Source organism: Strix aluco, chromosome 7 (assembly GCF_031877795.1).
Source record: "Strix aluco isolate bStrAlu1 chromosome 7, bStrAlu1.hap1, whole genome shotgun sequence".
Taxonomy (NCBI): Eukaryota; Metazoa; Chordata; class Aves; order Strigiformes; family Strigidae; genus Strix; species Strix aluco.
Window position 1 is genome coordinate 15,585,867 of NC_133937.1, and position 14,393 is coordinate 15,600,259.

Genomic DNA, 14,393 nt, shown 5'->3' on the forward strand with positions numbered 1-14,393 from the left:
TCTTCATAGTATCCTGTTTCTTTAGGGCTTCTAAAGAGACAAATTATTCTCAGATGATGTTTTAAGTTTTCATAATAATTTTTTGGTTTTATTTTGTGGAGTCCTGTGTTGAATGGAGTGTCTGTTCATTACATTGATGTTTGTACAGATATTCTAGAGAGAGGTAAAGTGAAGCAGGCAGGACTACATTGTCAAAAATGAAAGTTGGTTTTGAGTGTCTTTTCCCTTTTGAAGTCTGTTTTCTTAAGCTAACTGTGTTTAAGCTTGTGTAATACAAGCTGCGTTTAACTTGTGTAATATAAACCAATGTCCTGGTTTGAGTGAGTGGCAGTGTTTTTTTGGTAGCAGGGGAGGGGACTCCAGCAGTGGCCCCCTGTGAGAAGCTTCTCAAAGCTCCCCTGGCTTCAGGTGAGACCCACCTTTGCACCAAGGCCGGGCCAATTAGCTGCGCCTCTGTGGTAACATATTTAAGAAGCGGAACCTGGGAGGAGTTGGTGGAGTTGAGAGAAGTTGCGAGGGAAACATCTGTGTGAATGCTGAGGTAGTGGAAGGATAGAGGAGGAAAGGGGGGAGGTGCGCCAGTGTAGAGCCCCCCTGTATCCCATGGTAGGATAGCAGGGCCCCTCCCTGCCACCCATGGGGGTCTGTGCTGGGGCAGATGCCCATTTGCGGCTTGTGAAAGACCTCACGCCGACCCAGGTGACTGTGCCTGAAGGAGACCGGGACCCCCTGGGAAGAAGCCCCTGCTGTTGTAGTTCAGCGTTGGGAGGATTGCATCGTGTGGGGGTGACCCACACACCCGTGGGTGTGACTCATGTCGGAGCTGGTTTGCAGAGGACTGTCCGCTGTGAGAGGGGGACCATGCTGGAGCAGAGGAGGAATGCCAGAAGTTCCCCCTCCCTGAGGTGGAAGAAGCTGCAGGACTGAGCGCACCCCCCATTCCCTGCCCGCTGTGCTGCTGGCGGGGAGGAGGTAGAGATATCAGGAGCAAAGCTGAGCCCGGATAGAAGCGAGGGATGGGGGAAGGTGTTTTCAGGATGTGGTAATGCTTCTCATGGTCCTACTCTGTTACGTGTTGCTGTTGTTAGTGTCTGTATTAAATGTTAAGTTCTTTTTTCTTCCCCTAATGAGTCTGTCTTTTGCCTTTGCCTTAATGGATTATATCATCCCTCCCTGTCCTTATCTCAATTTCCTGAGCCTTTTGCTTTATTTCCTCCTTCTGAGTGTTGGGGGGGAGGTTAGAGTGAGTGGCTGCATGGTGCTCAGTCTCCCTCTGAGCTCAAACCACGAGAAGCAGTTTTTATTTGTTGAAAATATAAGACAAAGTTTTGAAGTTTCTGGTCCAGGTCTGTGTCAAACCATTGGTAGAACAGTGAGTCCTGATTCCTGTGCACCCTTTCTCACCATGCATTCTCTTCCATTTTGTCATTAAGTTCAGGAAATACATATTTCACAAAATATGCTGTTTCTCACTTAATCTACCTAAATGTTCCTGTCATCAAGTAATTAAAATAATGAACACTTTGTGAAAGAACAGGTAAGCAGAGTGGATAAAGATGATATTACCTTACTTCTAGCTACTGAGCCTGTAAATAATTAAACAATTACCGTCACTGTCAGGTTATTTTTTTTTTTAAGCACCTTCTTCAGGTTGTGGTGTTGGTTACTCAGTGCTTTGTGGTGAAGAACTAGTAATGGAAGGGGACTATACAGTTAATCAGCAGAACTGATTTGTACACAGTGTAAATGAAAGCAGTGTTTAAATCTCTTTCAGTGATCTCTACACAGTTGCATAATGACTTGGGAATAAACTTTTCTTAATACTTAACTGCCAATGAAACAAGTTAAGAAACTAGCCATGTAGATGAAAAATGTAAAATATACCAACTAAATACAAATATTAAATAACAGCAACTAACCTGTATATTAATTGTAGCTACAATAATTGTAAGAGTTAGGCTTGATATGTAGCTGATCATGAGCCCAAATGATATGTGGCAGGGGATGATTGTTTTACTTATATTTTAATTAAGAAATAATATGGGTGGGAGATTTTAATAGAGGTGAAATAAGTGGTATACATGCAGAAATACAGCCGTTGAAATGTATTACAGACTTTAATACCTTCAGAGAATCAGATACTGAATTAGGTCTGTCACATCTTACTGCTTTATTCTATTTCCAACCAAAATTCAACACAGCAAAAAGAACTGTAGGGTACCTTTTGAAAGTAAAAAAGCTACCTTTTTCCTTCAGTGAAGTCAAATGTCTACTGTTTTATTGAGTGTTAGGTAGCTTTAATAATCCTATGAATAATCAAATCTTTAAAATTCTGTTTGATACATTGACAAAATGTTTTAGGGTAAGGAAGGAGTATGTAGAGAATAATAGAATTTTCTAACCTTAATACTTTCAAGTTGACTACCATAAAATGGACTTTTCCATTCAGCTCTTTTTGTTTAATATAGAAAGTTGTGTGACTTTCTATACTAAAATCCATAATTATGAATGTTTTTAGCAAGGTGTGCATCCCTGAGATTTTAAATAGGGGTGCTGTGTGGAAAAATCAAGAAAGTCTGTGGTTTCATCCTTGCTCTCTCCATGACTTCTCTGGTGACTGAGTTAGACAATCACCATCTCAGTTTTCTATCTGAGAGAAAGAGATAATTACACCTCTTTTACTATAAAAAACACATTAATACTTTTATTCAGTATAAACTTGTACAGAGTATAAAAGCCTACTGTGCTGTGCAGGAGAGGACCATGCAGTAAAATCTGGCACATAGAGTTTACAATCTGAAAGATAAAGCTCTAACAGTTATAAAAGGCAGACAAACTGGTGGGAAGAGAGAAATAAATGGTACATGTAATTTTTAACAAGGCAGTAGCTGTCAGGGCACTGTAGGGCTGGGTGCTCCCTGAGGACCTGGCAGTCAGGGCCATGTCCCACCGTCCAGCTGGGGCACAGGGCAGGTTGGGGCAGCCCTAGCCCTGGCCATCAGGAACCTCCTTGGGGCCAGGCCAGGGCCAGCCTGGGAAGTCAACCTGTGGGTGAGGGTAAGGATCAGGCCCGGTGAGGGAAAGAAGCTGTGGGCTGACTTGACTGGTGGGGCCTGGCTCAGCAGAGCCAACGGCTGGGTGGGACAGGGCTGTGGGGAGCTGGTGGCCCTGGACTGGGCTGAAATGGTGTCCTGGGCCACAGGCAGGGTCGGGGGAGACCCTTGGGGAGAGCAGCTAGGGCCAGTGAGGCCTGTGAGTGCCCCCAGGGCCTTGGAGATGGGTTTAGGTTGCCTAAACCTCAATACTTTGTTTTACTACAGTGTCTGGTATATACAGCTACACTGTCCGCTCAAAAATGAAGCTAGGTTTCTCTTTTCTGGTTTATAATCAAAAGAGTGATGGTGATCTAGGCATTTCTTTGGGGGTGATCTGTATGGCTTGGTGATGATATGAGTCACAAACTGTCCCTAGCCAAGTGTTACTCTCCTGGAAATGCCTTGTGCTATACCATATGTCACTGTCCTAAGCAATGAGCTCATTTCTGTAGGTTGTTCTCTGTGAGTGTGCAATGCAGTATATGTCTTTCAATGCTGAGTGCAAAACATCTGATTCACTGCATCAAAATTCGTCAGGGAATGAGGTCCAGATACGCAAATACAAAGTAGCTTTTATCTTCTGTCTGGTTATTTGCTTAGGAAGTACTGAATTACTGTTGTAACTCTCAATGATTTGTTATTATCTGTAGCCTCATCATGCACTGTGCTGTAATTGCTAGTAAGAAGATAGAGCCCGCATTTCAGAAAAGAGACTAACAGGGAAGAATCTGATTAGCTAATTAAGTTGCAATACTGAGACTCTCTAAAAGCAACTGTTGGCCTCCATATTACATTTTTAGGACAGATTCAGTGCAACTGCTTTATTAGTTCTGTACTGTTGTCAGGAAGTGCCGTTACCTTTATGTCCAGCTGTGTCCTCAAGGCCATCGAAGCTATGCATTTTGACTGTGATAGTGTAGTATTCCTACTGTAGTTAATAATCACTGAACCGTCATCAAACATCTTTGCTTGTATAACGGATATCGCAAAGGGGATTAATGGCAATTGATTTCCTGCTTAGTGATCTATAGGCAGGTCATTTATAAACAGGATCTTTCAAGCTGTTGGTCTGTTCAGAGTGCTTGAAGCACTAATGTAGATCTGTGGGTGCAGCTCAGGTTCCCACTACTTGCCTCAGCACTGAATTTTGCTGCCTCCTATATGCTTCTTTTGCATAACTTTTCAAGTATTCAGGAAGTAATTAGTGTTATGCTGTCACCAAAGGCATGCGCATGGCACTTTGCATACGATATGTTTTAAATGTTGTACAATCCAGGCTGGATTTTCCTATCATTTCCCTTGATTTTTTGTGCAGCATCCATGACTGTAGCACGTAGCAGGCAGTTACAGAGCACGACATCCTTACTGCAGCATCCGCGAGAGACTGATATGAATTCCAGTGCATGTGACTCATCAGGCAGCTTAGTGCAGCTGAGGGTCCTCTTTAATTTCCAGCTCTCCGTTCTACGAGAGCCACTTACTGACAGAAGAATTCCTGTGATATATTAAACACTTTCATTGAAACACTGGTTCACTGATAGCATGGCAGCTCCCTGCAGATTCTCTATGGTGTATTTTGTTCCCCTCACACTTGGTAATTATTGTCTTGTTACATCATGCTTCTCAGTGAAGGCTTACTCGGATAATTAATTCTAGGGATAGTAAATTAAAATTGTACATAAATTATGTTCACACCTGGTACTCTTTGTTTTGAACTGTTACATCAAAAGGTCCTTCAGTGTTTGTCTGACAAACTCATTTATATATAGCTCTATAATTGCATACATAGCTCTTGGCAATTATGCTGCTCTTACAGGGAAGGAACATATAACATATTTGATTCTAAATATATGTTTTTAAGATGTATTGTCAAGTAGAGTATTATTATCTAGTTGTTAGTCTGGTACTTTGTAGAACATTTTTATTTCTAAAGAGAGATGGCCAAGTGGGTGCTTCATTTCATCTACCAGAAAGACTGATCTGCTTTTTTCATAGCACTTCTTACCCGCAAATGTACTCTTTCACTGTCAAATTGCTAAACATTAACTAACCCAAATACTTACTTTGTAGGAGGCCCAGAAGATCAATGGTGGTGGAGATACACAGGCAGATGGGACCTGCAAACCAACAGATGAAAAAGAGGAGAATGTGGCAGCAGAAGTGGGATGGATGACCTCCGTGAAGGATTGGGCAGGAGTCATGATATCTGCCCAGACATTAACTGGCAGAGTACTTGTAAGTTTTCTATGATTTTCTATGTTCTTATTTTAAAGAACATTTCTAAACAAACACTGTGTTGCAGCATTAGTGGAGGATTTTTGATTGGTTTGTTGCATCAGTACTGAGTCAATAACAATTTTCTCTTTGGAAGTAAAATAGCAGACTAATTTCCACTGCGAGAGAGAAGCAGAGCCAGCAAGTCAGAAAAAATGGTCTTCCAGCCCACCCCTCAGCCTATTTCCGTAATGTGGCACCATAATTTTGAACTGTACTACAAACAATGAGTTTAGTAATTTCATATTATGTGGTAAAACTATAGGCCTATTTTGTCTGGAAGTAAACTTGTGCTAGCAAAACTGGAAGCCAACTTAGACAATAAGCACAGTGTTACTAAAGTGTGTAGTGGTCTGAACTGTAAAGCAAAGACAAGTTTGAATTGATCATGCAATGGGGTTTCTGGTACTTTCAATAAACTAGCAATGCTTTTGTGTTCTCTTGATCTTTTTCTTTATTAACTTAGGAAATCTTTCAAACATGTGAAGAGTTATGTATCAAATAGAGCCACAAATCAGATATTGATAATACGTACTTTAAAGTTCTACTGAAAAAAATTATAGTTTTCACTTTATTTGAACATTTTATAGCCTTGTCAACTCATACTTCATTGCCAAGGGTTTTCTGTGGAGATCACCGCAGTAAAAGGTGTCTCCTGTGTGATTTTCATTAGTTTCCATGTTAGAATGCATGTACTTATAAGCTAACAGCTGAAGTGATTTAAATCCCATTTTGTTACTAGCTTGGATTAAACTGGAAACAGAATTTGTGTCCTTAATTGTTTACTTTGATTAAGAGTCAGTTACAGTCTGTAATTATTTGGGTGGGATAGGGAAGGGAAGGAAAAGAAATTGCACTTCCCAATCAAGTCTTTTACAGTGAAAAGATAGGGTGGCTCAATTGCTACTGTCTTGTTTAGTTCTGCAATAATACTTTGATTATTTTTTCCTAAAAATACCTTTTGCTCGTCTGCTTATGTTAAATGATGACTTCTATCAATAGCTTGAAAGCACGTTCCATTGCTCCTTTTAGCACTGCGTCTTCTACGTGAAGCTGACATAATGAACATCTTATGAAAAGCATCATATTGATCTTTTTCATGTTTTCTTGACATCTTCAGCATTAAAAATGACAAATTTTAGTGCCATGCTGCTTGTTCCAATTTAAGTATCAAGGCTAGAAATTATCCAAAACCAGAGTCCTATGCCACTAGCTATGCAATCAGAAATTGGTCTGTGTTGTTTTAACTGAGGTATATGTGAGCACAAATGCAAACCAACGATCAAGACCACAACCTAAAATATAAACCACATTTTACTAAGTATTTTTATTCAAGATACTAGCCAAACTTACTCAGTTCCATTTGATGACTGTGTATTTCTTTTGGAGCATTTTTTTTTTGTACTTGCAGTTTGGCACTGCATTTTATAAGGGACTAGTGTATTTCCAGAATTTTTTGTAGACAGCTGGCCAACATCATTCGGTCAGATTATTTCTGAGATTGGATTTATATTCTTGTCAAGGTATAACGGCAGGTATTGTACACATCTGGGCTCATCAATATTACTAACCGTCTGAGAAATAAAGTAGCAATATATGGAGTCTGTTAGTTAATTTCGTTCAGTTTAGAAAACAAGATGAATTTATTTTAATATAGCACTCATCAATTTCAGGATTTGAATTGATAGAGTGTAATTTCTGGAGGGTCATTTCCAGTATGAACACCAATTGTTCATTTAAATTTTACTTTATGGTTATATTTGCTAAAGGTTAACTGCCTCAATGAACATTTTTGCTAGAGAGAATGTTCACATTATTTGTAGATATAGGTTGCAACTAAGTCAAGTCACTATTTTTATCAAAGTATATTGTTTGAAAATATTATGACTTACTCATGAATTCTTACTAACTTAACACAGCCTATTCCTGCCAGCTATTATATTTCTGAATCAGTGTGAAATTATTTTTTTTTCCCCTGAAGAGGAAAGAATTGTGGATTTACAGTGCTATGAAATCAAAATTGTATGAGATATCTGCAGCTGAAGGAATAATAGTACATTTTTATATTGTAGATGTAGAACTAGTTGAAAATTTAACTTTTTTTTTTTTGAGTTTGAAAATTATTTTGGAAAAAAAAATTTCCAAATTGTGTGTTTCAATACATCTAACTGGAAGGTAAGGGATGTCTTCTTATTCATGATCTGGGTCATTGGAGACAGTTAGTGAAATTATTTAATCCATTCCTGACAAGCAAAGTGGCTCTGAAATCTTTGAAAGAGGTGCTTCCCCTCAACACTAGTTGTCTTAAAATAATTTAATTAATTGGTGGTTGTGGGAGAGGGAAGAGTTCTCTAACTGAAATAAAAGCAAAAAACCCCCAAAATAGTCTTCTTAGTCTTTTCCCCTCCCATTCCATTAATGAAAGAGGAAGCATTACATTTAAAGACTGAACAAAAAGAGTAATTACAACCTTCTCAAACTTTGGAATATTTTGCTTTTGACTTCAATTAAATGTTCTGTTTCAAATAAAAATAAATCAACCTTTTAAAGTATCTGGAACTCTGTAAAACCTATTTGTGATGGATATCTGGGCTTGCCAGTGGTGTTTGCTGTGACTTGTGGAAAAAAATCAAGCTTGTAATTTAAATTTTGGCAGTATTTTTTACACATACATGTTAAAGCTAACTAGGTGAAGCCAAAGATATGGGTATTGTGCAAGTTAATCTCTGTATACAGAATAACTTTCACACATTCTCTGTGGAAGTGATTCTGATCACTGGCAAAATTAACTCTTTCCCTGGCAGAAAAGCTTTTCATACTGGTGCTCTTATGTAAAAGTCAATATTGTTTACACCTATTCTTTCTTACTTTTTTGGAGTACAGAAGAATTGGTGCTGCTAGTTCCATGCATTGCTCCATGGAAGCGGTCAGTTATGTCTGGTTCTTCAATATGAAATGTTTGCCTTGTGTCATTTCTTAGTATGTTAGTCCCTCATCATGTGAGTATCTAGGAGCAGGTTTATTGGAAAGGATAGTGTCTAAAATATATCCTATTGACATCTCCACTTGTATCCTTAGCTCTTAGTTACATGAGGTAGGAGTTTCCCCTGTTCCCTGCTGCTCACAGTGTTTATGTATTAATCCCAACACAGAACCATTAGGAAACAGATTTCTGTTCTTTCAGTCTCTAGGAGTAGTTTTCATTTTGTTAAAAAGAGATTTTTTTTGTTCTTTTTTGTTACGGGAAGAAACATGAGAAACAAGAATGGGAAATTTACTTGCTAAATAATTAAACCACTAAATTTTCAAAGCATTTGTCCATCACTTGTTTTATTGTTATGTCAACTGAGTTTCTCATAGTGTAACTTTTGTCTGTTAAAGACAGCAAGATTAGGTGGAATAGACATAAAAGTGGCATGTACATGGGATTGTGCTAATATTGCAGTTGATTTAGTAGGTCATGTGAATATTGTAGAGCTAAAGTACTGGAATAGAGCTAGATATTCTTACTGTTTAAGGAGCTAAATTCTACACTTGACATTTCAGAAGTCGTTTATGCACAAAGGAATATTCACACTATGCAGTTTCATCTGAAGGGCAGGGTTTGGAGGGAGATGTTTGTAGAGGGTGATCCAGAATGTCTTTAAGTTGGAAACCCTTTTTTTTTTTTTTTTTTTTTTTCCTGAAGTAGTGCACAAAACTGAGATAGCTAGACATGGTGCCTACAGTTGTGTGGTCAGAATATCCTTTTCTCCTCATTCTTTAGGTTTTACAAGCATGACTAGAACTTCATGTTCTTGGTGGCACAACCTTTGAAAATGTGGCTTTTGCTCTTAAATAACGTAGATGTGACTTTTACATACTGTTTAAAAATATGTCCATATTAAATTGCATAAGCTTAAGAACTTGCTAATTGAACCCATGCAGTTCTGTTTGCAATTGATGTTGAGTGGCATAAATATAAATAACAGTGAATGCTAACAGTTTGCTTAAAATCCATTCAGGGAAATACTGATTTACTTTAAAGTGCTATATAATGCTGTAGATGATGGATGTGTCAGACAAAAATTCCTGAGGTGGGTTTCTCAAAGAAGAATCAGACACATTCAAAATTAATCTGAAGAAGCAGGAAATTAAAGGTTTTTATAAACTGATTTTGCTTCCTGAAATTAAATTTTTTAATCATTTGAGTGAGAAGAAAAAGACTTTCTTAATTAGGTAAAGTGTTTGCTATATAAGGGAAAATCTTACATATATTGTTGAAAATCATACTTCAACAATAGTTCAATGTAGGACACAGTTGAATGTGGACTCTCCTTTAAACTGACAAAGAAAGAAAAATTATTATTTGAAGTGTAAATCCAGGAGATAAAATGGTGGAGCAAGTTGATTTTTGTTCCATTTTTAACACGTGACCTGTAAACGCATAGCAGAGATATGGGCATTCTTTAGTTTGTGCTAAGCACCATGTAGTGGTTTTGACTCTCACAATACCTAAAAGAAAAGGAGTCAGAAACAGGCAAATTTGTGTTAAGATGGAGTGTATAAGTCTTTGGATTTTAATTACTGCATGATGAAAATATATTTCAGATTGGCAGCATTGAAAGGAAGAGAAGAAAAGCCCTTTGGGGTGGGGGGTAGAAAAGAGGGTCTGGCAATTAATGGGGCAGTAGTATTTAATTAAGTTGTTTATTAGTAAGTTGTTTAATTAGAAGATTATTTAGGTTGCTTTCTTAATGTTCTTAATAGTTACTGACTACATTTAAAAACCTAAGGATGAGGAAGTGGTATATGAAGGTGTATTCTTAAAGTAAAAAGTGACTATATGTTCCCCAGTATAGATTTAAAATTAAATAGAAATTTTCTGTAACATAGTTTTGTTGGAATGTATAATTGTTGCTACATTCTCTTCCATCTATCCAAAAAACCCAGCAGTCATTCTTTTTTTCCCCAGCTATGACTGTCCTACATGTTCAAAGGTTGAAAAATCCAAGTCTTAAAAATGTTTTGGCAAGATAGAGCAAAGTTTTGAGGTTAGTAATAAAACTTGGGACTAACTTGGGACTCTGCTTGGCAGTGGGTCTCATTCTGCAAGGACTACACATTACTGTTTCTGAGAAATTGGTGTCAAAATTTTAGAATGCCATTAAAAGTCTGAATCGAAGACCAACCAGTGAATAAAGAGTGTGCCAAATGTTTACTACGGAAAGATTTAAATCCTTGACTGGACTTCTGAAAAACGTGTTAAAAATGCTGCAAGGCTTTACTGCTTATTCAGGGAAATGTAAGAGTGACATCTTTCTGTGACTTTATAAAAATGTAAGCCTTCAGGTTTTATAATTTGTTTATAATGATCACAGTTTGATTATAAATATATGTGGTACTGAAATGCAACTAATTTGCAGTACTCTTGCTCAAACAAACATTCTTAAGTGTAAGTCAGTTATTTTTACTTAGGTAAGACATAGGTTTTGTCCATAAATATGTCATAAAGAGGAGATTAATTAAAAATTATATCAAATAAGAGTACCGTAGAGGGGAAGAAAACACATGAAGCAATGGAATTAGCAAGTACTGGTGTTGGTTTTTTTTCTTTAAGTTTGTATTCAGGTGAATTGCTTGAGAGGTGGTGGAGTGTTTTGAAAAAACACAAGTAAGGAAAACCAGTGGATTTTTAAATATATAAGTAATTATAGTAGATTTTCCTGGAAAAAAAAAATGTAAGTATGCTATATATTGCTTGAGGTTTTTTTTTTCCGGTTATTTTCACAGCTTAATTTGCTCTTGCTGCTTTTTTTTTTTCTTTTTTTCCTGAAGTAGAGGACTCAGATTCTTTTAACATTGAGAGGGAAAAGAGCCCCACCACCTCTTGCAATACGTTACAGTTGCCTAGCAGCCAAAGTGAAATTTAGCAGCACAGAAATTATGTGGGGTTTGTCCCTACTTCCAAAGGCAGTAACAGCTCTCTCATTACTTTAATGAGAATAGGTGCTCAATGGATAATTTGGTATCCCTGACAGATATGAATTTGGAGAGGACAGGTACATTTGGTATACATACAGTTTTTTTGACAGCATTCTTGACACTATCAGCTATTTTGCTAGATTTGCAAAGCAGGAAGAGAAACCTTGAGCAACCTTGAGTATGTAACATCTCAGAATTTGAATATGTAGTTTAACAAGCTTTCTCAAGGATAAACAAAGCTCTTGTAAATTCTGGTCTGTCTTTTTCTTTCCACTGTGGGACCCTGTCATCCTGAAGACATCTTGTGGAATTAACATAGTTTTTTTTTCTGAGCACCTGTTATGTTCTTAGTATGCAGTTAATCTGAATGGGATTTAATTTAGAATAAAATGTATTAATTGACTTGTCAACAGAAATGTAATGTATTTGTCAGTGATTTAGTCTTTTGTGCTCATAATCCCAAACCTTTTAGAAATCCAAACCTGACGTTAGTTTTTCAACAGTGAAGCATATGCGTTCTTGGATAACTGGATTTGTTTGGTGTGTTTTTGTTTTTTTTTTTTATGTGTTCATTGAACCAACATTGAACCAAGAACCCATATCAAGACTTGTTTTCATAAGCAAGTAAAATAGCTCACAGAAGTTAAAGCAAAACTGGAGTTTCTCAGCATGTTGTTGAAAGATTTCAGAAGATGCACTAAAGTTTCAGTACAAGGTTTACTGTCATACTGTTTTTTTCCTACTCAGTACTCAATCTGTTTCCAATTCCTAGCATAAAAACGAGATTTTACCTGACCATTTGGGACTGCTAAACACTTCAGAAACATTATAATGATTGTAAGTTATCTGGTCACATTAACCCTTAATTTGCCTTTCTACATGTTCCTGAGGACGACAGAATAAGTAGCTGTTAATAAATTAAGTATATGACTGTCTCTTAAGGCAGGTGACTATTTTTATTTTAGAGATGAAGAAAGTAAAACACAAAGGACCTGATGATGACCTTAAAGTGTGGAAATTAGTAGTATACCCATGACAGCAAGTATGTGGCAGATGAACTTCAGTGCGTGTACAAGTAGGGCAATGTATTGAGGGGAAAAAAAATCTAAACCACTCTTACATGATCCTGAAGCCAGAACTGGTGGATAGAGATGAGGAGAGATTTTGGCATTATTGTGGATAGTTCTCTGAAATAATTGACTGAATCTGGTCATTTTTAAGAACAAGACAGGTGATGTAATTTTGTTACTTAAAAAAATCTTTATATACCCACATCTTGAGTAATGTGTGAAGTCCTTATTTTTCTATCTTAAGAGTGACAGAATGAACAGAGAAATACAACAGAAGCAATAAGGATGTGAAACAGCTGCTTTACAAGGTAAAAGCTGCTGGGAGTTTTAAGTGTGAAGAAAAGGCTGGTATGGGATATGGTCAGCGTTCACAAAGGAAGTTTGTGGACAATCTATGCCAAACTGTTATTAACCAGATGCTAAAAGCAAGGGTCACTTATGAAAGTTGTTAGAGATCAACTTAAGAGATATTTTTAAAAAGTATTTTTTAATATGAGGATCAGTGAACTTCTGGGTGTGTTTTGTTTTTTTTTTTGTAAAGGGAGGCTATGAAGACAGTGTCAGCAGATTCAAAAAATGGATTGGACAAATGGACAACAGATATCAAAGAGCTATTACAGAGTATGGGAAGGGGTAATCTTCCAACATATCTATTCCAAAGACTGTATGAGTGGAATGGACTACAGAAAGTTACTACTCTTTCCTGTTCTAAAAAGCAGCTCATATTAACATGGTTAGAGATTTGTCTCTGTGCTAGATAGTTGACTGAACTGGCTCTGGGGAGGCATTTTTTATGGCTTGCAGTCATACCTTCTAATGGCTAGATCAAAAGTTTACTCACTCTACATCTTTAGATTAACAGAGTGAAAAAAGGAGACATCTAGTCAGAAGAGAGTGATGGGGAAACATCTTACCTTTAATACATAGTCATTCAAATATTCATCAATCTTGTTTATTTAACTATGTGTATTTCTGAATCTGTGTGTAGCAGATAGTTTTATGGGGTTTTTTAGGTCTTCTGAGATGGAAAGAGTTGTGTATGCGTTTTAGATTATATACTATTACACCTGTATAAAAGTTCCCCTTTCCTCACCTTGGTCAACAGATAAGAGATATGTCATAAGGACTAAAGGTCTTAGCAAGTTAGGGCATTTGTATAAAGACAGTACACAAAGCTGCTGAGACTGTACCTGTCAGTGTGTTAGTGTAAGTGTACAGATCTGTTCATCGCAATTGTTCACGGGTTATAAACTGCTTGCCTATGTTTGTTACTTACCTACTGTTCATAAGGAATAGTTTGGATTCTGCTCCTCTATTGAGAAATGGACTTTGTCTGTTTAGTTATTTTTAATCTTTCATAGGCCTTGGCAGCACATAAATGAATCCAAAAGATGTGTTCTAGATTGCTTTAATCTCCTGTGACAATGATGTGGGCTATTTCCAGGGTTTCCATAGGAATAGGAACAATGCTTCTCCATTTGAGTTCATGAGATACTGAATGATAATAGAATAGAGTAGGAAGTATTGAGTAAGTCTTGCTGGTTTCTATGGTAACTGCAGCTAGTTTAAGTTCCATTTATGCATTTTCTTTTTCTGAATATTTATTTATTATTGACAATAGTAAGGATTGTCTTTCAGGGTTTCTGCTTTGGATCAGAGGTTGGGCTTCTGCCCACAGTCCTGTGGGAGACAAAGTTCTTTTAGTGTACGTATTTCTTTAGCATTGGACTATTCAATTCAGCAATGTACCTGTAGCATTTCTTGTTGTCACTACACCTTTAAGATAGCCACCTTGTGTTTTTTGAAACTGCTGTAATTTCAGTGGATCTTGTCTCATTAAAAAAAAAAAAAAAAATCATCTGGTGGTTAAAATAATAAAAACAAGAACAACCTAGTTTCTCAGTACAAGGCAATATCTACAACCAAGAAATTACTTTACTATCAGCTATGACATTGTAATATGGGAAGAAAGGTAGCTGACATAAATTCT

At 37.1% G+C, this 14,393-nt stretch overlaps 1 protein-coding gene across 19 annotated transcripts in view; it reads left to right on the forward strand.

Annotated features, from left to right (window-relative positions):
• KCNMA1 (potassium calcium-activated channel subfamily M alpha 1) overlaps positions 1-14,393 on the forward strand; it is a 514,442-nt gene that overhangs the window by 134,386 nt on the left and 365,663 nt on the right. For all 19 annotated transcript variants that reach the window (XM_074830555.1, XM_074830556.1, XM_074830565.1 and 16 more), the window contains exon 2: positions 5,166-5,330. In XM_074830555.1, coding sequence (XP_074686656.1) covers positions 5,166-5,330 — 165 coding nt within the window. The remainder of the gene's footprint in view (positions 1-5,165; positions 5,331-14,393) is intronic.